Source organism: Sorex araneus, chromosome 1, assembly GCF_027595985.1.
Source record: "Sorex araneus isolate mSorAra2 chromosome 1, mSorAra2.pri, whole genome shotgun sequence".
In the NCBI taxonomy this organism is placed as follows: Eukaryota; Metazoa; Chordata; class Mammalia; order Eulipotyphla; family Soricidae; genus Sorex; species Sorex araneus.
The window spans coordinates 144,607,031-144,630,156 of NC_073302.1; the positions used below are offsets into that span (position 1 = coordinate 144,607,031).

Genomic DNA, 23,126 nt, shown 5'->3' on the forward strand with positions numbered 1-23,126 from the left:
ATTGTTTTTGGTTTTGGCCACACCCATGGCTCCAGTGGAGCCTGGAATTAATAATTGGCACTAGTAATTGCTTCAGCCTTTTGAGTTTTCTCCCTTGGCTCTATATTGAAAGTTATTAAGATGAACAGGATGTCTCTCTGGTCCCACCTAAGGCTATGGAATAATAACACTGAGATGTCTAGAAATAAAATTAGAATTTCTAGGGGCTGGAGAGATAGCACAGCAGGTAGGGCGTTTGCCTTGCATGCGGCTGACCCGGGTTCGTTTCCCAGCATCCCATATGGTCCCCTGGGCACCGCCAGGAGTAATTCCTGAGTGCAAAGCCAGGAGTAACCCCTGAGCATTGCCAAGTGTGAACCCCCCTAAAAAAATTAAGATTAGAATTTCTATAAGGTATAACTGTTTTAAAAGGTTTTATTTATGATTTTTTAGTTTAAGAATACAGACCTGCCTGTATTTTTTTTTTTTCTTTTCGGGTCACACCAGCAATGCACAGGGGTTACTCCTGGCTCTACACTCCTGAATTACTCCTGGCGGTGCTGGGGGACCATATGGGATGCTGGGAATCGAACCCGGGTCTGCTGCGTGCAAGGCAAACACCCTACTCGTTGTGCTATCACTCCAGCTTCAGACCTGCCTGAGTTTATTATGGAATTCAACAGGGGAGGAAAGCAGTAATTTTAAGCTGGCTCTGATGAACACATCAATTGTGTTGTACAAAACTTTTGTTGTTGGGAAATAAGCATTTTTAAATGTGTTGAGGATTGGATGAGAGAGAGAGACAGAGAGAGACAGACAGAGAGAGAGAGAGAGAGAGAGAGAGAGAGAGAGAGAGAGAGAGAAGCACCACTGTGATTCTCACAATAATATTATAAAAGACTGATCTGATTTCCTCTCTGATTCAGTTATTTACCTATCTTCCTTTTTCCTTGCTTTTTGGTTCACACCCAGTCATGCACAGGGGTTACTCGGCTCTGCACTCAGAAATTACTTCTGGTGGCGCTTGGGGGACATATGTGATGCTGGGAATCAAACCTGCGTCAGTCACATGCAAGGCAAATGCCCTACCCGCTGTGCTATCACTCCAGCCCCTCCATCTTCCTTTTTATGGTTTTTACTTTCATAGCATTGTGGCCAAAATGATTTATCTTAGAAAAGTGGGTCTGGAGGGACTGCAAATGAAAATCATTTTATATATGGTCTTTAATTATGATTAATTGCATTTTTTACAAAGTATCATTTTGTTCCTGGTAACACTCTCTCTTTTTCTTTCACACATGCAAAAATGGGGGGGGGGGAAAGGCGTGGAATTTGGATCAAACCAAACTCAATAAAAGGCACATATTTCCTTTGTACTCTCACATTGCTTACAGTCCAAACTACTGAGCCCATTATAAGACCTTTGTTTCCTGACAACCTTACATGGAGTCTCAATTCTTATCATTTTTTACCTTACACAGTTAGTAATCCTTGACAACACCCTCACTCTACTACCACTTTTCCTCTTCTGTGGGGGGTAATGTATGTGTCTATAGTATTCCCTTCTGTCATGGACTGCTATAACTCCTAACTTCATCTTCAATTAAAATGCAATTCAGGGCCCGGGACATAGATTAACGGTAAAATGTACGCTCTGCATTTCTGAAGACCTGGGTTTGATCTGAGGGCACGCATGTGTGTGTGCGCCCTCATGTGAACCCCCCCCCAAACACACACACACACACACACACACACACAAAATTCAGTCATCACTTTCTCTAGGTAGCTTTTTCTAACTTCTCCAGAATAGGCTGTTTATCTCTATTTTTCCAAACTGCCCTTTTCATGAAAATAATAAATCTTCAACCTACTATAATAGAGGGTGACCCAGGATTATAGAGCTTTAGGCAGTGAATAGTAAATATAGACATATACAGTCATATGATTTTCATTGATTGTTGTTTTGGCCTCAAAGAATCAAAGATTGAAACAGATATCAAATGTAAAGAACTGGACATACTTCTGAGAGTTTTTAGGCAACAAATAGTATACACAAAATGAACTATTTGGGAAATAAGTCCATTAGAGTACTAGTCTCAAAGTATTCAGACAATCTGGATGCAGATACAAATCTAAATGTAAATTCCATATGCATCAAGTGAGAATTTACATTGGAACTTAAGGATGTAAGCCAAATATATGATATCTGCCTAAAGAAGATTAACAGATGTATTAATAAATTTAATCTCTACCATGATAGAATGATGGTTATCTTTAATAATTTCTAAAATGAATACCACTATTTGTATTTTACTAAAATATGAATAAAGGTTATAGATTAAGGATTAGAAGGTCTCTCACAGACAATTTGGTCTATACTTTATGGATGAAAGACAGTGAGGCCCAGGGAAGCTAAATGGTTTTATTAAAGGTCACATGAGTAGAATAGCTAATTAGGACTTTTGAATTTTTAATATTCAATAGTTTTGTTTCTGCTCCAAATTGTCAGAGAGAAAATTTTCTACCTTTTACATCCATTTTTTTCCCTACATTAGATTTAACCCAACTGCAATATAATTTTTATCACGATCACTTTAGAAAAAAATTACTTTAGTAAAAACATCAATTTTACTCATGAGATATTTCACACTGTTATTTATGGAAAAATTATTTAAGAATAAGTCCAAGACTGCTTTTGGGGTAAAAAACACTTTAATTTGCATTCAATATACTAGTTAATATACTGAATTCTATAAATTTGAATCACTATTCAAATTTATCATGTTGCTATCCAGAAAACAAATTTTAATAAGCCAGTTTATAATCTTGACAACAGAAACCAAAGAGGTAACTGAATAATTTATGTTTCATTATAATTGTTACCATTTTGAACCACATTACGTAGTCAATGGGATGAGGCCATTCTTTTGCAAGTAGCTTCAAAGGTTATTTTTTTCACTTATTTTTTCATCTTGATAAAAAACATATTTTTATAAAATACACAAAATATGACAAAGGCAGATAAAATTCATAAAAACCTAGTAGCTCTGCATGTTTCTCTCCAAACAACTGGAGTAAAACAGGAGAATCAGAGAAAAAAAATTTTATTTTGAGGGCACTGACTAAATTAGGATAAGGAAATGCTAGATGTGTAAGAGCTTCCTAGGCTTAAACAGGGATGTTTTATTTTATTTTATTTTTTTTGGTAGTTTCCCTAGAATTTGAGAGTGGTAAGTATATCTTAAGAGGAGCGATAAGACTCTCCCAGTCTTACTGAGAACACACTAGGTTGGGGTATAGGTGAAGGAAAAATCAGCACACCTCTCCTGCTGCTGAGTGTATATAAACTACCTGATTTCATCATAATGAAGTTACCTGTAGTCACGTCAAGGTTAGTTAACAGTTTGAAAATTTATAACTGCACCATAGTGAGGTACTTGTAATCTTTGGTGCTGAGCCATGATAACCGGTTGAAGTCTCAGGCTGCTACCATTAAGTATCTAATGTGCTGGGTATAAGGGATATTCAAGTACTAAGCAAAGTAAGTTAACATTGATAACTATGAAATTAAAAATGTAAGAAACACTGAAATATTGGTACCCACTAATATATGTTTGAAAATGCTTACTCATATAAAATTTCCATTATTATACATTATACAAAGGCTTTCATGATGCAACTCCCTCCTAGCTTTTAATTTTCTAAAAGTAGAGAATAAAATTCCTTATCCTAAATTTTGTCATTGCTCCTAAGGTTTATGCCTGAAGTAAAAGGAACATTCCAAACTGGTCATTTATGAAACTTTAAACTCATTGTGAAACCAGCTTCAAAACTACAAATTATTTAGGTCAAATAAATATATATCTTCACATTTATAAAAATTTCCCAATTACTCATACAAACAAGCTTCATAAAATTTACATACTCAATACAATAAAAATTACTTCTAATGAAGGTGTCGCTGTTATTCCCCTAAAATAGTAAGTTTTGTCTGAGGTATCACTTTAAGAAATGCCAATGTGGCATATTTGTAAAACCCAGGAGTCTATCTTAAAAATCATGCCCAACACAGCATCATCTCTGTGAGACTCACTAATAGGCTAAGCTAAACTTATTATCATTAATTATTTTGAAACAAGGAGGAACATTTTAGTTGTCACAAAAACAAAGGAGGCAGGAACACAAAATGCATTTCATTAAACAGTGCAACTTTGCTATAAATATTTTATCTTCTTCCTGCTGGCACCAGTAAATCAGCTTAATCTCCTACGACATTCAAAAACAGCTTAGTGATTTAAAAACAACAGTGAAGAACTTCACTATTTTTATGCATTATCATAGGATATAAAGCTACTGAATTTTTCAGTGTCGAGCAAAGCATTATCTCTTATCTGGCTTTTTCACAGAGAGGTGGACACTTGACTCGTCAATATTTTAGGGAGAGTACCTACACTGACTATAGTAAAGCTAATCAACTTATGAAGTAATAGCACTAGTCAAAACACAGACATGAATACACAAAATTAATGTGTTTTGTATGTAAAATATCCAAACTTAGGATGTGGCTAAATTTTACTAAGACTGATTAAATGCTTATAATCATAGCACATTAAAAATATATTGTTGAAGGTAAAGGTCCCACTTATGAAAAAATATCTATATGGAAAGACTGATTTATGCAAAGCATAATTGTATAGCAAATTCCAAGGAAGGTCAAAAATTTTCAAAACCAAAATTTTAAGTTGAATGGCACAGGCCAAAGTCTTAGTTACTTTTTTGAAATTTCAGAACTATTAGGGTTGGGAGAATGCCTTTCCCTTTTTCTTTTCTTTTTGTCCTTTTTGTGATGTTTTCCCTTTTTGGACTTATTCTTTTTTTCTTTCTTCTTTTCTTTCTTCTGATATTTTTGTTTCTTTTGTTTTGAAGTTTCCTCTTCAATGGAACTGGATGAATAAGACCTGAGAGCAAAAAGATATGCTGATTGTTATTTATGTTTACAATTGATAAGTGGATCTGAAATGGATCTGAATTGCTTTAAATCATTCTTGGAGCAAGCTGGAGGTCCAAACACAAAGAAAGTGATGATGTGCTTTTTGTATTTGTATTCTCTTAAGATGCTAAATCCAGGATTTTTGCTACTTTTTCATAGAAACTGATAAACAATTCTGTTCAATTCTACTTATGAGTTATAAATTCAGTAAGGATGAAATTATTCTCTATGATTTTCAGTTTGCAGGCTCACAAGGCAAACCAAGTGGCACTTGCCAACCCTCATTATTTACTGGACACTTTTGTACAAAAAAACTTGTTAGCATATTCTTTTAAGAGTCACAAAAGGATACAATTGAATCAAGTTATAATTGTTACATATAAAAAGATAAAGTCATAAAATTAGCAAAAGAAATGCTCTTCATTAATTCTTTTGATTTTCCAAATGAAATACTTGATTTCTCTAGATGCAAAGTGGTACTGATGAGCACTTAACATTCCAGGATAATTTTCACTAGTTATAGAAAGGGTGCTTTAAAATGAATATTCCATACAAATGAATGGAGATGATTTATTATATTTTAATTTTCTAATATTAAATTTGGAAAACATTACAGAAAACCTTCTAATATTAAAAAAGGAAACAAAAACTTCAGAAGAGCTCTTCATGAAGGTTATATATAGCCTACATATAGTGCAAACCCTAAGTATGTGTGACCAGGACAGAGCTAATGGGACTTTCAAAACGGTATCTCAAGAGACAGTGATTTAAACATTAGGAGTTAAAACCTGAACTAAGAAAATGTAGCAGACATACAGGAGAAAAGCAGCGCGTGAGTCACTCAGGTGTCACTGTACACAGGACTCCGAGTACCCCTGGTAATACTTCATTCTTTCTTGTTCCTTGGGAATTTAGATTTCTAGCCACTTGAGGAGCTTATTTAATGTTTTTTTTTTCCCCCTGGAGGGGACATGGGGGGCATTGGGGGCATGTCTGGCGGTGGTCAGGGGAACATATGCAGTGCCAGTGATCAAACCAGAGTCACTGCTAGGGTAGTTACCTTTGAGACATGGGCTGTATCTCCTATACTATCTCCTGTTCCCCTGCTGAACTAATTTTTTTCACTTTTTTTCCCCCCTTCTTCAACTTTTTTTTCAATTCTGCATTCCAATTTTAAAAACTCTGCTTTACCTCTGGATTTTAATTTTTTTTTTCTTTTTGGGTCACATCCAGCAATGCACAGGGGTTACTACTGGCTTTGCACTCAGGAATTACTCCTGGCAGTGCTGGGGGACCATATGGGATGCTGGGAATCGAACCCAGGTCAGCTGCGTGCAAGGCAAATGCCCTAACCGCTCCAGCCCCTACCTCTGGATTTTGAGAGAGCTTCTCTGCTGCCCATTTTTTCCTTGGATTTTTGGTGTTGGCTTTCACTTTTTTTTGTTTGTTTGTTTGGTCTTATTTTGGAGTCACCTATGGCAGTGCTCAGGGATGCCTCCCAGCTCAAAGCTCAGTGACGGAACCAGGACGCCTCCATGCAAAGCAAGCACTCCAGCGCATTGGGCTAATCTCCAACTCCCTGGATTTTCACATTTATTTATTTTGTTTTCTGGGCTATACCTGGCAATGCTCAGGTATTCTACTCTTGGCTTTGTGCTCAGGCGTCACTCCTGAAGTGTTCAGGGGACCCTATGGTGCTGGGATTGAGCCCAGACCACTCACATGCAAGGCATGTGCTTGGTCCATAGAACTATCTTTTTGATCCTGGATTTTCACTTTTAAGGCACAATGTTCAACTCTGGGATAGTACCTCTAATAGGGATCATTCTCTTTTCTGTTTAACGTGCCTAGAAAAGGTCATTTTATTTCATGCTTTAGCTAAGGTCTGTGAGTGCCAAGCTGGAAAGGCCTAAAGGCTGATCTTACTATGAAACAAGTGCAAAACAAATGTATTAGAATTTTAAAGAAAATAAATAAACTCCCTTCTCTTATAAACATTCAACCTCATTGTGCCAGTACAAATGATTCAATATTATACTAGTTAGACTTATAGGTGGTTGATGAGGGTTCTGAAACACCAAAAGAATTTTTTTCCCTAAAAACAGAGTACATTAAACCAATTAAATTAATTTCTTAGGTTCAAAATTGTATTTTGAAGAAATATTGTAGCTCCAAACATATATATAAGGTCAAAATATATTTATATGAAGAATTTAGACATGCCCAATTATAAGCTTAGCTGATGTTCTGAAACAAAATTGTAGAATACAATTGCCTGCTCGAGTAAATCGACGAACAATGGGATGACAGTGATACAGTGACAATTAGAAAATAGAAAAGAGGAGGACTTTTATTTATGTGAAGTTTTGCTCCAAAAATAAAATTTAGTGACTTGAATATTAACTTTAATTTTGATTCCTAACATAAGAACTTTGTTATTTTACCAAACTGACTAAACATTTAATTCTAGTTCAGAAATAGTAAATAAACTAAACAATATTAAACATAAATAAAAACTACAAATGTATAATACATTCTAGATTCTGTATTGCTTTTTCTAAAAAAAATGATATTAAAAATACCTTTTCCTTTTCTTTTTCAACTTGATTTTTTCTTTGCTTTTTACTCTTTTCTTCTCTTCTTCTTCATTTATTCCTGTGGGTTGAGAAGAATCAGGTCACTGTGACCTATTTATTAACAGGCATGCATTTAAAATTTTTTGTTAGTGGTGAATTTCTTTGGTTAGGATATTGTACATTTCTTACAACCATCTTCCCTTTCTTGACTATTTTACTCATTAAACTTTCTAAAATATCATATGCTTCTTATAAAAATTGCAAATATTATTATACTTCTGAATTTGGGGAAGAGAGGGTTTGGACCATATATAGTGGTGCTCAGGGATTATGCTTAGCTCTATGCTCAAGGATCATTCCTGGTCGGGTTTGGGGGACAATGTGGGATGTCAGGGATCGAACTCAGGCTCGCAGCAAGCAAGGTAAGCGCCTTATCTGATGCACTTAAATACCTTATCTGCTGTACTATCTTTCTGGCCCTATACTTCTAATTTTTGTCATAACTCAATGCCAATGCTTTGGAGGATACTTCCTGATCTCATATAGTTTAAAATACCTCCTTTACTATCTTTCTAGCCCCAGACATATTTTCTACTTAAAACAAAATGAATGAAAAATATCTTAGGCTCCTAGAAGCATGGAACAATAACAACAGATCTAATATTTTTCTCAATGTATCCTGGAGAGAGTACAAATTATTCTGCAAGTATTTCTTGGGGGAGCAGGTACCTGGCAGTCCTCAGGCCTTATTCTTGATTCTGTGCTGAGACCATTGATAGTAGTGCTTGGGAAACTAAGCACATTGAACAGCTGTGTGAAAGGCAAAAGCCTTATCTCTTCAGTTCATCTAACTTGCTTTTTAAATACACTTTCTAGACTTTTAAAAATACACCTAAAATCACATATACATTTGCCAACACGAACATAGTAGAATATAATTTTCAAGTATTTTTTACCCTATAAAAAAAAGGCTCTCTCTCTCTCTCTCTCTCTCTCTCATACACACACACACACACACACACAAACACTTTTTAATCTTTTTTTGCTATTTCTTTCTTTCACTTAGCACTTTATTTGGATACTCAATCATTCTGACACCACTTGTTGAAAAAAAAACTCATTTTAAAACAATAACTGACCTGTCACATTTCTCAAAAATTAACTTGAAACTAAGGGAGTAGCATAGCAACGTGCTCACTACTATTTATTTATTTATTTATTTATGCTTTTTGGGCCATACTCACAGTGCTCAGGGCTCACTCTGGCTCTGTGATCAGAGATCACTCCTGGCAGAGCTCTGGGACCATGTGCCATGCCAGGGCTGAAATCTGGGTCAGAAAGTGCAGGGCAAGTGCCTTATCTTCCCAGCTTCTCCACTTACTATTTTATTTTATTTACTTCTTATGCTGGGGATGCAGTGTGACCATATCCAGTGGTGTTTGTGGGCTACTTTTTGTCTCCTAGTGAGATGCTCAGAGGTCATTCTCTGACAGTCTCTGGAGTGGGAGGAACTAAACCTCTGTCCCCCACATCTAAAACACGTGCACTCGCCCTCTCAGCTCTTTCCAGCCCTCATTAACTTCAGAAAGAATATGAAGACTTTTGTTTTTTGGGAAAGAATTGAGAAAATTCTCTGCCCATATGCTCTACTTTAGTTGAATCTGAGATACATTTCTGGAGCATATGTTCTGCAACCTGATCAAACATACAGCCAGTGCACGATGGCGTTAGCTCCAGTATCCTGTGTAGAAGAGAGCTCTCTCAGAGGGTGCCCAGGGTCACATCCCTTTGGAGAACTTCTAAAGCACTCTTTGAGATTGCAGCATCAAACTGATAAGCTGTGAGCTGGATTTAATACTGTTGCTCAAACCTGGTTTTTCCACAGGCAAGAAAAGTAGTGGATTAGTGATTATCACATAATCATACACTCTATTTTTGTCTCTGTTGCTTAGACTTTTAAAATAGCAGTTATTCATTGTTACTATGCCTAGGCATCACCTAGTGCATTGGTTTAAAATGCAAATGCATTTTTATTATTTTTAAATCATTTTTTATTGAGGTGCCAGGACTTTCGATACTTCTCATTTCATTATACTTTAACTAACGTTAGTTATACTTTTCATAGATACACTGTTCCCACACCCAACCCAGCACCAGATGTTTCATGATGAAAACAATTTTTTTTTTTTGCTAACATTGGAAACTTCATATATTAATCTGGGTCTGAATAAGTTCTGAAGTGGAGTGAAAACAGCTGAGGCGCTGAAGTGATGGTCGCCTCACTATTGCTGCTCGCCCCAGGCCTCACAATTGCATGTATACTCAAAATTATCCTGCTCTCTGACCAGAGGGGCAGTGACTGACAACGGAATCCCACAAAGAAATTGAGGTTCAGATGGTTAGGCGATAAGTTGAAAAACAGCAAAATACAGCTAATAGCTAACTATAGAATTAGTCTTAGATCATGTAACTGTATCCTAGGAAATGAAACCAAACTGAAGGTGGATTGTAGAAGCAGACATGAACTCTCCTTTGGGTTCTATCATTGATCAACTGCTCGATTTTGGAAAAAAACAAAAAAACAAAAAACAAAAACAAAAAAACGTCTAAGTCTATTTCTTTATCTCTGTCTGCCCAGTATCTTTTCCACAAAAATACAAAACCCATCCTACTTATAAATACAATAGAATAATAGATAAGCGTGACAAAAATACAGAACCTCTAGAACATCCTTTTTTAAAGGATGGAAGGAAAATGTCTTACTTTTTTCTTGTAATGCTTGCAATTTATTAAGTTCTTCATTTTCTTCATCACTTTCTTCACTGCTGGTGCTACTAACATCCAAAACAATGTCTCTTTTAGGGTCTACTCGGAGAAAATTACGGCATTCAAAAGTCAGGTGACCAGCTGACAAAGAAGAAAACCAGATATGTAAATGACTATATAGTTACATTATGTATTTTTCATTTTGTTTATTTTCCCTGAGTACACATTCAGAGAGAATTTTTTCTTTATCAGAAGTTCTAATTAAATAAGAAAATTTTGGTTGCTTCTTATAGATTTTAAGGTACTGCACCGCTATATTTTCCCTTTCTATGTTCTAAAGACAATATCCACATACTTAAAATTTGGATTTTATACCTTTCCCATATTCTTTCCTGTGAAGTGTGACTAATAAACTCATGCAGTTAGGTAGCCTTTATCTTAATAAAAGTGCCAGAATAATTTAGCTAAATATACTTTGCTAAAGAACACCTAAAATTTTACTGTTGACATCATCCATCTCCTATTTTCTCTATCAGAAAACCACAAGAATGTCTTACTTCAGAATTCAATTAAAAATGACATCAATGAATACAAAACATCCAAAGAATACAGGAAATATCAAAACCAATACCCAAGTTTATATTATCCTGTGTTCACATTTTGCCCTCTTTAAGGGGAAATGCTTGCATGATGGTACATGTACATAGTCTCTCTCTCTCTCTCTCTCTCTTACACACACACACACACACACACACACACACACACACACACACACATTGTACTATCCTTCAGATTCCTGCCCAACTCCATCCATCTTTGCATGTCAAATAGATTGAAATTGGTATCTATCTTTCCTATGCAGACTGTTGTATTACTGCTTTTTAACAAAAAATTAATTATACTTAAATACTTAACTATTATTCAGCAACTTGTTTTGCCACTAATTGTTATGTTTTTGCGATTTATCTATGCTAACGAATGTAAAAGGATTAAATTATCTCGTTTTTCTGATCAGTATGTTCTGTTACATATAAACATTCATTCTTTCTACTACTAAATCTTATTTTTTTCCCTTTAAAAACCAAGGGTCAGAGAGATAGCCTAACATGTAAATTGCTTGCTTTGCATACAGCCAACCTGATTTTATCCCAGGCACAGCCTGGAGAGATACCTGAGTACAGAGCCAGGAGTAAGCCCTGAGCATCTTTGGGTATGGCCCCAAACAAAACCAAATCAAACAAACATAAACAAACAAACAAGAACACCCCATAACAAAAGACCAAAACCAAAAAACCCAGGACAAAAACCAAAATAAATTTTGATATATATATTTAAGTACACACACACACATAAATATATATATAGTTATTTGCTGAAAAGAACTCTATTGCAGTTTGTCTTTCCATATTATTTTGTTATCTGATAACTTCTGATGGTGTCATTTTTAAATAGCTTTATTATTATAGATTTGACATTTTTTTCTTTGCAATACAGCTATTGTTATATATATTTTGAGATTATAAAAGTAAGTACATAAAGATGATCATTTAATGTGGGCCAGGGCTTTTGTTTTTGGGGAGATTTCTGACTACTATTTCAATTTCCTTGATAGTGATATTTCTGTTCAGGTATTCCAAATCTTCTTGGGTCAGCCTTGAGAGATTATAGGAGTCCGGGAATTTATCCATTTCTTCAAGATTCTCGTGTTTTGTGGCATAAATAATCTCAAAATAATCTCTGATGATTCTTTGAATTCCTGTGGTTTCTGTTGTGATGTCTCCTTTTTCAATTCTGACTCTGTTTAATGGGTTCTCTCTTTTTTCTTTGTCAGTCTTGCTAGTGGTTTATCAGTCTTGTTTATTTTCTCCAACAACCAGCCCTTGGTTTCAATTGATCTTTTTTTTTTTTCTTTTTGGGTCACACCTGGCGATGCATAGGGGTTACTCCTGGCTCTGCACTCAGGAATTACCCCTGGCGGTGCTTAGAGGACCATATGGGATGCTGGTAATCGAACCCGGGTCGGCCGTGTGCAAGGCAAATGTCCTACCCGCTGTGCTATTGCTCCTACCCCAGAGCACTAATTTTTTGCTGTTTTATTATTTCCTTCCATCTGCCTAGTTTGAGTTCCTTTTGTTGGTCATTTTCCAACATCTTAAGCTGTGAGACTGAATTACTTATGTGGGCTCAGTTTTCCTTCCTGAGGATGCTTGTAGAGCTTAATAAACTTTTACAATAAAAGTTTAATAAACTTTTTTCTTAAGACTGCTTTTGCCATGTCCTATAAGTTTTGGTAACTCATATCTTCATTCTCATTTGTTTCCAGGAATCTTCTGATTTCCTCTTTAAGCCACTGGTTGTTCAGTAGCGAGCTGTTTAATCCAGGTGTTTGATCTGATTATCTGTATGGTCTGAAAAGATCGTTGATACAATTTCTATCCTCTTAATTTTATGGAGGTATGTTCTGTGGCCCAGCATGTATTCATCTTGGAGAATGTCACATGTGAACTGGAGAAGAATGTGTATTCAGCTTTTGGGGGAATTAAATGTCCTAAATATACCTATTTAACCTTTCTCTTCCATTTCTTCTCTCAAATAAAGTATGTCCTTGCTGAGCTTTAGTCTGGTTGATCTATTGACAGATGATAAAGCAGCGTTGAAATCTCCAACTATTATTGTGTTGCTATCAATGTCTTTTTCAAGTCTATGATTTAAGTATTTAGCTGGTCCCTCATTCGGTGCATATATATTTAGGAGTATGAGTTCTTTCTGATGTACAGATCCTTTGATCACTGAAGAAATGACCTTCACTGTCTCTTATAACAATCTTCAGTATGACGTCTATGTGGTCTGATTCTAGTATGGCCACCCCAACTTTATTGAGGGAGTTGTTTGCTTGTAGAATTATTTTCCATCTTTTGACTTTGAGTCTGTGTTTGCTCTGACTGTTCAGATGTGTTTCTTGCAGGCAGCAGAATGTTGGGCACAATTTCCTGATCTATCCTGCCACTCTATATCTCTTCATTAGTGCCAAACATGATGGACTTTCAGTACCTGTACTGCAAACCATAATGCCTAAAAGGGGGGAGGAAGGGGGGAGGGAAGAGGGAAGGAGAGAGAGAAAGAGAGAGAGAGAGAGAGAGAGAGAGAGAGAGAGAGAGAGAGGGAGAGGGAGAGAGAGAGGGAGAGGGAGAGAGAGAGAAGTCTGTCATAGAGGCAGGCTGGGGGAGGGGTGGCAGGAGGGATAGGGGGATACTGGTGGTGGGGAATGTTTGAAACAGTGTATGACTGAAACCCAAACACAAAAGTTTTATAGCTGTATCCCACCATGATTCAGTAAAAAAATAAATTAAAAAAAAAGAATATCATTTTATCTTCTTGGTTGATTTTCCTTGAGTCTCACTTTATCTCATGTACTGTTCTTTGCCTTACAAGTCTGACAATAAAATTGCTCTAATTGCCATTCTTGTGGGTAAAAGTTGGATAGTAATACTTGACTTAACATCTCTGTTCTTTTACTCCACCATTTATTTAGAAAATTTCTGTAGTTTTTAGTTTTCTCTGTAGTTTAATAATGACATGACAGTGAACTTAAGTTTCTTGGTCTAATTTGATAGCAATCAAATTCTTAATGCTAATTTTTCAGTTTGGGAAAACTTTTTCTGTTTCACTGGAAGCAATGTAAATTCATCTCTTAGTATGTTTTAATTGGGTTGCCAATGCTTGTTTATTCCTTTTTTTCAAATTATTATTCACTGTATCACTGTCATAACTGTCATCTCGTTGCTCATCGATTTGCTTGAGCGGGCACCAGTAACGTCTCCATTGTTAGACTTGTTACTATTTTTGGTATGTCAAACATGCCACAGATATCTTGCCAGGCTCTGCTATATATTATTTATTTATTTATTATTTATTTTTGCTTTTTTGGGTCACACCCGGTGATGCACAGGGGCTACTCCTGGCTCATGCACTCAGGAATTACTCCTGGTGGTGCTTAGGGAACCATATGGGATGCTGGGAATCGAACCTGGGTTGGTCACGAGCAAGGCAAACGCCCTACCCGCTGTGCTATTGCTCCAGTCCCTCCAAATTATTATTTTATAAGGACTAAAATACATGTTAAGTTTTCTTGCCACTTTCCCCACATAATCAATGTAATTTTTCAAATTCCTATTTTATGTACTTTTTTCAGGAGTCTGAATTTAAGCAAGAGGCTCCCATCCAGTCAGGCTGCCATTCCACAGGGACCAGGCATTCAATAGTCCATGAAAATAACCAGAAGGTCTCACTGTCTTTAGCTACCACTGTCCATCTGGCTTTGAGCTTCTTTCCCTCCCAATATCTGGGGTTTTTCTTTTCATTCTTTTGATCTGGGCTATTTTTGATGCAATTACTCTATTTTTCTCCAGCATCTTTGTGTTTAGATCAGAAGGGAGGGTTTTCTATTTATGTGCAGTTTGCCACTTTGATCAGAATTACTCATGATATATTTTACCATGCTTAAATTTGTTTTGCACCCAACATCTCACATCACAATGAATTATTTAGGAGAAGTAACGAGGTTATTAGCTGCAGGCTCTATCCCATATCCACTTTAACTTTACTTCAATGAAGCTGACATTAAACTGACAACAAGACAAGTTACTGGTGGGCAACAAATAGTTTTCTTTTATTTCCTAATAGGGAATAAGTGAAGAAAATTGTATTCAACATTATAGTTCTTGTGGCTATTTTTTTTTTAAATATAGACTCTAAGGACACAACAAGCACAAAATTCTTAGGTAATCAGAATGTAGAGATCTGACATAGATATACAGAGACACTGTAACCTACAACATTTTAGAGACTGTTTATCAAAAGTGACATACTTAAAGAGGAAAATAAAGTAAAAGTGATGCACTTCCAATGCAGGAGATAGCTCAGCAGTCAGGGGAGAACTAGGCTCAAACCCTGGTACCACATGGACTCTGAGCACTACCAGTTGTAGCTCTGGAGGTCTCTGCAATGGATCTGAGCATCACTGGCCTGAACAGTATCACTATATCCAGTCCAGGCATTGACTTTTCTGGTCCATCTGGCCAAGTGTTACTGGGAGAGGAGGCCCACCAGGCTCCAAAGTACTGCTTGGAACCCACCAGTGCCCTGGTCACCCCTCACCAACACCACATCCCCAAAAGTACTGTAGCTTTTTGTTTTTTCATGAATGCTCAGATTCATAAAAGTTGTGCCAAATAGATAAAAAAAAAAAGTATTGAAGATGAACCAAGGCTGAAGTCTCACACTTTATTATAAATTTCTAACAGAGCTATAACAATCAGAACAGGGTAGTGTTTAGGACAGATGTATAGCCTTATAGAATTAAAAATTCAGCAGGAAATTCACACATGTCCAATTAATTGATTTGGGGTGAGGTGTTGGCAGGGCTCAGGGATTACTCCTGGTTCTGTGCTCAGGAACCACTCCTGGCGGGCTTGCCAGGAATTTAACTCAGGTCGGCCACTTACAAGGAAAGCACCTTACCAGCTAAACACCTCACTGACACCATGACTAACTGATTTTGGATAAGTGTCAAGTCCACTCCATGGGGAAAGAATAGCCTCTTCAACAGATACTGCTGGGCCAACTAGATTTTCATATACAAAGGAATAAAGTGAGGTCTTTCACCTTGTATCTTATACAAAGAAGGACTCTAATGAATCAAAACCCATGAGACTCTTAGAAGAAATCATGAGGCAAAGCCTTCATAAGTGTTAATTCTTAGATGTGAAATAACACAAAAGAAAAAAAATTAAAAATTGGAGCCAGGGAGATAGCACAGAAACTAAAACTCCTCCCTTGCATGCAACGGATGTCAGTTCAATCTCTAGAACCACAATACTGTCTCTCGAGCACTTCTAGGAGTGATCCCCAAGCACAAAGACAGGAGTAAGCTCTGAGCACTGGCGAGTGTAGCCAACAAACAAAAGAAATAATTAATAATGGGACTTCATCAAAATTAAAATTCTTATTATGGCAGGGAGGGCTGTGGGGATGAAGGCACACTCAGCAGTGCCCAGGGTTTATTGCTCGCCCTGCACTCTGGGATACTCCTGGCAGGGCTCAGGGACCATATGGGGTGTTGGGGATCAAAGCTGGTTGGGCATGTGGGTATGTGTAAGGCAAGCACCCTAATTGCTGTACCATCTCTCCAGCATACTTTTATTCTAAAACTTTTCAGTAGAGACTTATGCCCAGTGTAGTCTGCTATCATGTGTTCTTATCTTTGTTTGTTTTATTTTTTATTTTTGGCAAGCAGGCATTCCTAGAAGTTCTCAGGGTATATTCTTGGCTCTGTGATCAGGGATTGCTTCTGATGGTCCTTTGAAGACTCTATGTGATGCCAGGGATAGAACATATGCAGACAAGCACTTTACCACTCTCTCTCTCTGGCCCCATGAAGAAAAAAAGTTTTTAAGTTTATCTTTAGTTTGTTAAAAACAAAACTAAACAAAATCTTTTACAAATTAAAGTATTAAAAACAATTCAGGCACATGTCATGGGCTTTATCTAGAGAATGATAGTTTTAAGAGCCCAATTAAAAATTTAGAGTGCATAATTATACATGATTAAGCTTACTTTCCATTTGAGTCCATTAATCATACAAGATATTAATCATTTTTTTCTTTTTGGGTCACATCCAGCAATGCACAGGGGTTATTTCTGGCTCTGCACTCAGGAATTACTCCTGGGGTGCTCAGGGGACCTTATAGGATGCTGGGAATTAACCTGGGTTGGCTGCATGCAAGGCAAATGCCCTACCTGCTGTGCTATCACTCCAGTCTGTAATTAATGATTCTAAAATCAAGTTTTTACTAATAAGCAGAAATTCTGAGACCAACAATTCCTATATAAAGAGTAAATTCAACAAACGAGAACACTTTCATAGTTTGCATTGTGTTCTCTCTTTATCCAACATCTCAAATAAGGAGTAAAGGAAATTATATATACAGTACAGAGGCTAAGGCTCTTGCCTTACATGTAGCTGACCTTAGCTCAATCCCCAGTACCAGTCTCTTGGGCACTTTCAGGAGTGAACCCTGAGCACAGGGCCAGGAGTAAGCTCTGAGCACTGCTGAATGTAGCCCCCAAAAACAAAATAGATAAAAATTCTTTAACTCATTTAACTCCTAAGTCAATTAGCCCACATGTATTTCATGACCTATGTTAGTCAGTAGACACATAGCCTGTCACTGAGCATACAGCAAGAAAGAGAAGCACATAATTAGTGCCACAGAGAAATTTCAGAGTCACCTGGAAGCCTGAGCTAAATAAATAAGGGAACTACAGGAAAAGGACCCGAAAATTATATTGCCCAAAAGGCGATGATTCACTGAACAAAATATTATCTTTCAGTGTACTTACGGTAGCCACACTTTTTACAGCCTGCTCGAACACTGTCTTTGTTGCAACCTGAAATAGAATTGAATAACATTTTAGTAGACATATAAACAAGTAAAAACAAAATAAAATTTTATCATATGAAAAGGCTAAGAAAGCCATTTGTTTCAAAATATTTTAAAAAAATTCTTCTGTTTTAAACTGTTATGTGTGGGGGTCGGGGGTTACATGGACCAGTGCTAGGAAAAGGGTCACTAAAGCCACCCCCTGAAGGAATGAGTTCCTACATATGAGCCAATGATGGAATATATTTTTTTTCAATTAACACTTATTTTCCACAGTTCTGGAGGTCTGAAGTCAATGATCAAGGCACCAGCAGATTCAGTATCTGTAACAACTCATTTCCTGGTTCACAGCTATCGAAATCTTCTCATTCAGTCCTCACATGGGAGAAGGGTTGAAGGAGCATCGTAGGATCCCAAGTGCTGAGAACATTAACTTCATTTACAGAGGGCTCTATTCTCAAGACCTACGTCACTTTTAATACCCCGTCTCCCAATATGATCACACTGTAAATTTGGTTTCAGCATAGTTTGGGGGAGAGTCTATAGCATTCCTCCAGGATCCCCAAATTAATATACTTTACACATGCAAAGTTCATTCATTCCAATTTAATAGCTCCAGAGACTAAAGGACCTCAACTCATGATCGTAGCTCCAAAACCACATCTTAATCTCATCTGCTAAAATATGGGTGAGATCTGACCTAGGATAGGGTTTACACTGGGGCAAACTCCTTTCCAGCTATGAATTCAAGAAGTTCTGTGTGTGGAGCTCATGCCTGCTTCAGTCAGCTTAATCAGGGGCTGAATAAACAGCAGTACTCTTACACTTAAAAGAAAAAAAGAAGTAGTAATAGTTATGTGCTTGCAAAATACAGTAATGGTGGAACATTGCATTCTCACTTCAAAATGAAAATAGGAAAGAAGAAATGATGAAAGAGTCTAGGTAAGCCCAGAGTTAAGTGAGGCAAAAACATTTAATTTCTTTTTATTTTTGTTTGGGGGTCACATCTGGTAGTGCCCAGGGCTTACTCTTGGGCCCCGTGCTCAGGTAATCACTTCTGGTGGTGCTGGAAACAATTTAAGAGATTATGGGAATTCTAGGTCAAGTCAGAGATTGCACAATGCCTTGGAAGCGAGGGTAGCAAGAGTGATTTGATCATGCCAAGAATTATGCACTGCATTCTTTCAGAGATGAGGAGCTTTCCCCTTATAACACAAGGAAGAGAAAGCACAGTCATCCACTCCTTCTTAAAGAGACCAAATAAATAAATACACAAATAAATAAAACTGAGCCTTGGAATTATTCAGTATCTTTAAGAGAATTCACAATTTATAGACATGAGTTAAGAAATAAATTCTCCCCTCCCAGGAATGCCAAGATCAGGGACATAATTAAAGAAAGCTATTTCAGCACAATGTTTGCACAGACTAGAGACAAACTATCTTCAGAACAGTTTAGGAGTAAAAAGAAAAAAATTGGTATACTGCAATTTAGAACTATTCTATTACTCAGATGCTATGTAATGTGCTTTAAGAATCTGATTCACTTTGGTATGCCAGATGGAATGTTAATTTGGCTATAGATAATTCCCTAGCTTGGCATTAAAAATTTTGCTGGAGAGGAACAAAACAGTTTTTGTGCCAACAACTGATTTCAACAACTCTGAGGGGAAAATCAGTTCTCAAAAGAAAGCTAACTCCATTGAAACTTGTGTTTCAATGTCAATTCTTAAATAAAAACTAAGAGTCATAATGTTCCTAACAAGAATACATGTTTCCTTGTGTCAATTATGTAATGATAAAAGCTTAAATACCACATGTAGAAAAGCAGCTAAAGTCGATTAAAAAAAAAGAGGCAACATTTTCACTTAAAGAAATCGGCCTCATCACTTTACAGTCATACCTGGTAATAACTGTTAGCAGGGCCATACAAAAAAATCCTTTGATGGATCTATACAACCAAAATACCTAAAAGGAAAAGAGCATAGAATACTTGTCCTTCCTGATGGTTATCTCAAAGGCTCCTGATGCAGCCCTATTTTCTTTTAATACTCTTTGGATCAATCAACAAAAAGTTATTTTAGTATTTTTGGCATTTGTATTTTCTAATAGCACCTGCATTGTACTTTTACAGTGGCTCATGCCTATTATCTCGGTTTTTATTGAGAGATTATCTATAGCTTTCCATTCAGTTTAATGGTACAATTTAAGATTATTATGTGCTGAAGCCTTATTTTGAATGGAAAGAAGGTTAGTGTATCTGGTCTAAGTTAAAGGAGTTTCAAAGAGGGCTTCAAAAAAATCACTTTGTCCTTGTCCATAAGTAGCACATTTTCATAACTAAACCTAGTTTCATGCAGCACAGTGACAGGGTCCCCTGGAGCAGTGTTTCTCAACATGTTTCCTTCTGTGGCCCCCTATCTTACTGGCGGGCTCCCTAGTCTCAAGGTCTGGCCTCCATTACACAATTTCCACTTGTGGCCCTTTATGAATATCCTGGGGGTATACAGAGGGTCATATGGTCTCTGACAAGAAAGGTTGCTCTAGAGTGCCCACGGCAATAGGTGCCCAAAACGTTTTGCATGAAATCAGCAGAGGCAACAGGTCAACTTTGGAAGCAGCTGTACTTCCAAGAACAGGGCTGAAAGGTCACTGGTCTTTCTCTGCTGGTTTCTTACATACTGATATTCAACCAATTAAACTTTTCCTTCACATTGTACAATTTCCTCACAAGCAAAATAATCTAACACTAGGATGCAATTCCTATTACACGGGTGGCTAACAAACCAAATGTTTCTGACTCTGGCTTATCTCACTCTATTAGGTATTTCCTATTGTGTCTGACTATATAGCTCAGCACAGTTGCAGACTGAAATCACTCTCCTCCTAAAACCTGCTCCTTCGTATAAGTGGCCCGTATTAGTAAACACCCACCCAATTTCTGAAAGGTAAACCCAGGTACGCCTCATTTGCATTCGTACCCATCTACACTGAATTATGGATTCCCTAGTGGTATTGGTATTAACCCATACAAATATATCTCCAAAGTATGTTTCATTCCTGTACTAATGTGGCCATACTGAGGCATCAAAATTCATCAAAACTCCTCCTAACTACTGACTTTTCTCAAAACCAGTTTCCTTTTAACCTACTGTGCAGTCATAAAGTGATACATAATTTATAATCATAAAGTGACACGTATTTTTTCATACTGTGACTCATAAAGGCCCCCAAGGAGTGAGCTTCCTATGATTTTAGGGAAACATCCCAACTCTTTGCCATGGCTTACAGGCCCTTTAAGAGCTGGAGATTACCTTGTAAATTCTACCTTAAGATAACAAAATGGATGAGCACATAGGTCTAGAGGAGTTAGACAGAGCTGTCACTAGTTCTTATAACAGAAAAGTTAACTTAATTTCTCTGGCCCTCAGTGTTCTCAACTGTGAAAGTGTTAACTTCTAGCTCACAGTGTGGGCATGGCTATTAAATGAGATACAAACAACAATGCCTGAAACAGGGTCAGGTACATCAGATATATAATAAATTCTTAATGAGAATTGGCTGCTTCTGTCTCTCTAGTTATTTCTCACTTTCCTGCACCTGGATTCTGAGTTTCATCTAGGCCAAACATCTTTCATTTCTTCTCATACTTTTTTCTTTACGTACCCAATTCAGTTACATACAGTAATTCCTACACACATTTCCTCTTCCTTTACATAACCCATTCCTCTGGCAGTAACTCCTCTTTCTATCATTCCACCCTTCTGCAATTCTTCAGATTTCTTTCTAAACTACACATTCACTGGAAATCTCTTCCTTTTCCCTTAGATGTCTCCCTAAAGGCTTGTTTTTTCCCCCTGAATTACACTTGTCTGCTTTCTGGTAATTTCACTGATAAAGTCTAAGTCCTGTGTGAAGAGCTACGGTCATACACACCATTGTATTCCCAATGCCTGGTCTACAGTAGCACTTGAAAGGATTCTTTGTATGAGTAAGTGTATCTTTCACGGTTTAAGAGTCTATTGTGTTCCTACCCCAAGCGCAAGGACAATCTTTCTGTAATGGTTCTCTGTGAAGTAGGGTTCAGAAACAGCCCCTGCAGAACCAGTGTGGTAACAATCAAGTTGGGGTATTTGAAGAGTAACGCCACTGCTTTGAGTCATGTCTCTATTAAGTGCATCGGAACTTTCTAAGTTGCAGGTGTATCTATCTATTTCCCAAACTATTCCTGCCACATCTGGCAAAACTGGTTTTAAACAGCGCCCCCCAACCTCCCGGTTCCCCCTCTCCCACTCCCCTGGCACCCGTCCCTAGCCCCATCCCTCCCAGGCAATTGATGGCTGGAAATCTTCAAAGCACTTACTTCCCAAGAGTCTCTATGTAGTAGGCAGAACTGTCTGAGCACAGAATCTGAGAACAGGAAGGAGTCAAAGAAATCAACAAAGCTGATTCTTTATAAATAGATGCGGAAACTGAGGTCCAGGAAGGGCAACGCGAGAGAAACTGGTCCAAGGCCACACGGCCAAGTACCATACAACAGAGGGGGCTGAAGAGTGGAAGTGGAGATGCCCACTGCGACTTTGTCCCTGTGACGTTCTCCATAGCCACAACGTCTCTAGAGCTCCTGGGCCCCCCGCCAAAGGGCCCCGATTCACATTTCATTCTTAAGCCGTAACAAAGTACAAGTCAGGGTTTTATTTTGTATCTGTTTGCTTTTGCATTTCCCCCCTCGGCCTACTATAAACCGCCCCTCTCTCCTCCTCCGACGTCTAGATCCACTTTCCCAGCAATCCCTCCAGATCAATTGGCTGGGCGCGGGGGTGGGGGTGGGGGGGCAGGAGGGGTGGTGGCGGGGGAAGAGTTGTGTCTTCCTTCCCTTCCGCTTATTGTTTGGAGTGTCAACTTTTTTCATGTAAACCCCAGAAACCCAAGACTCCAAAACGCCTAGATCCGCATGGGCGCGACTCCCTACCCCCGAGCACTGTGAACCCTCCCTTCCTCGCCCGGACCCAGCGACCCTGCCGTTGGTCTTCACCTGGGACTGCCATGGCGCGTGGGTAAAGGGGGTGGGGGGTCGCAGGAGCCCAGGCTTTCGGAGCGCGCTCGTTTCCCGCCCGCCGCGAGGACAATGCTCCGCTCTTCCTGCCCACCTGCGCCGGGGTACCTCGGTGACAGCCGGGGCAGGCCCTGGGAGCGACGCGCGGGAACCCCGGTGTCCGCGGATGCAGTTTCCGGCGGGGAGGCAGCTCGCCGCCGCACCCGTGGGCCCAACCATTCCCGCCAGCTCCGCGGGGGTGGGCGGGAGAGCAGGGGCGTCCCGCACATTCGTGCCGCGAAGCGAACACCGTCAAGACTCGCGAGCGGTTCTCTTAAA

General features: G+C 38.1%; 1 protein-coding gene across 2 annotated transcripts; it reads right to left on the reverse strand.

Annotated features, from left to right (window-relative positions):
- Window positions 1–2,387: 2,387 nt before the first annotated feature.
- On the reverse strand, window positions 2,388–23,078 carry SREK1IP1 (SREK1 interacting protein 1). 2 transcript variants are annotated; one of them, XM_055144043.1, is made up of 5 exons: window positions 22,903–23,078; window positions 17,713–17,760; window positions 10,309–10,452; window positions 7,552–7,624; window positions 2,388–4,937 (listed from the first exon to the last, which is right to left on the reverse strand). In XM_055144043.1, exons 1-5 carry the CDS (start codon window positions 23,075–23,077, stop codon window positions 4,748–4,750), a joined length of 630 nt encoding a protein of 209 aa, XP_055000018.1. In that variant the 5' UTR covers window position 23,078; the 3' UTR covers window positions 2,388–4,747. The 2 variants fall into 2 exon arrangements, with proteins under 2 accessions (XP_055000018.1, XP_004608533.1); XM_004608476.2 differs by having other exon boundaries at window positions 22,788–23,006.
- Window positions 23,079–23,126: the final 48 nt, after the last annotated feature.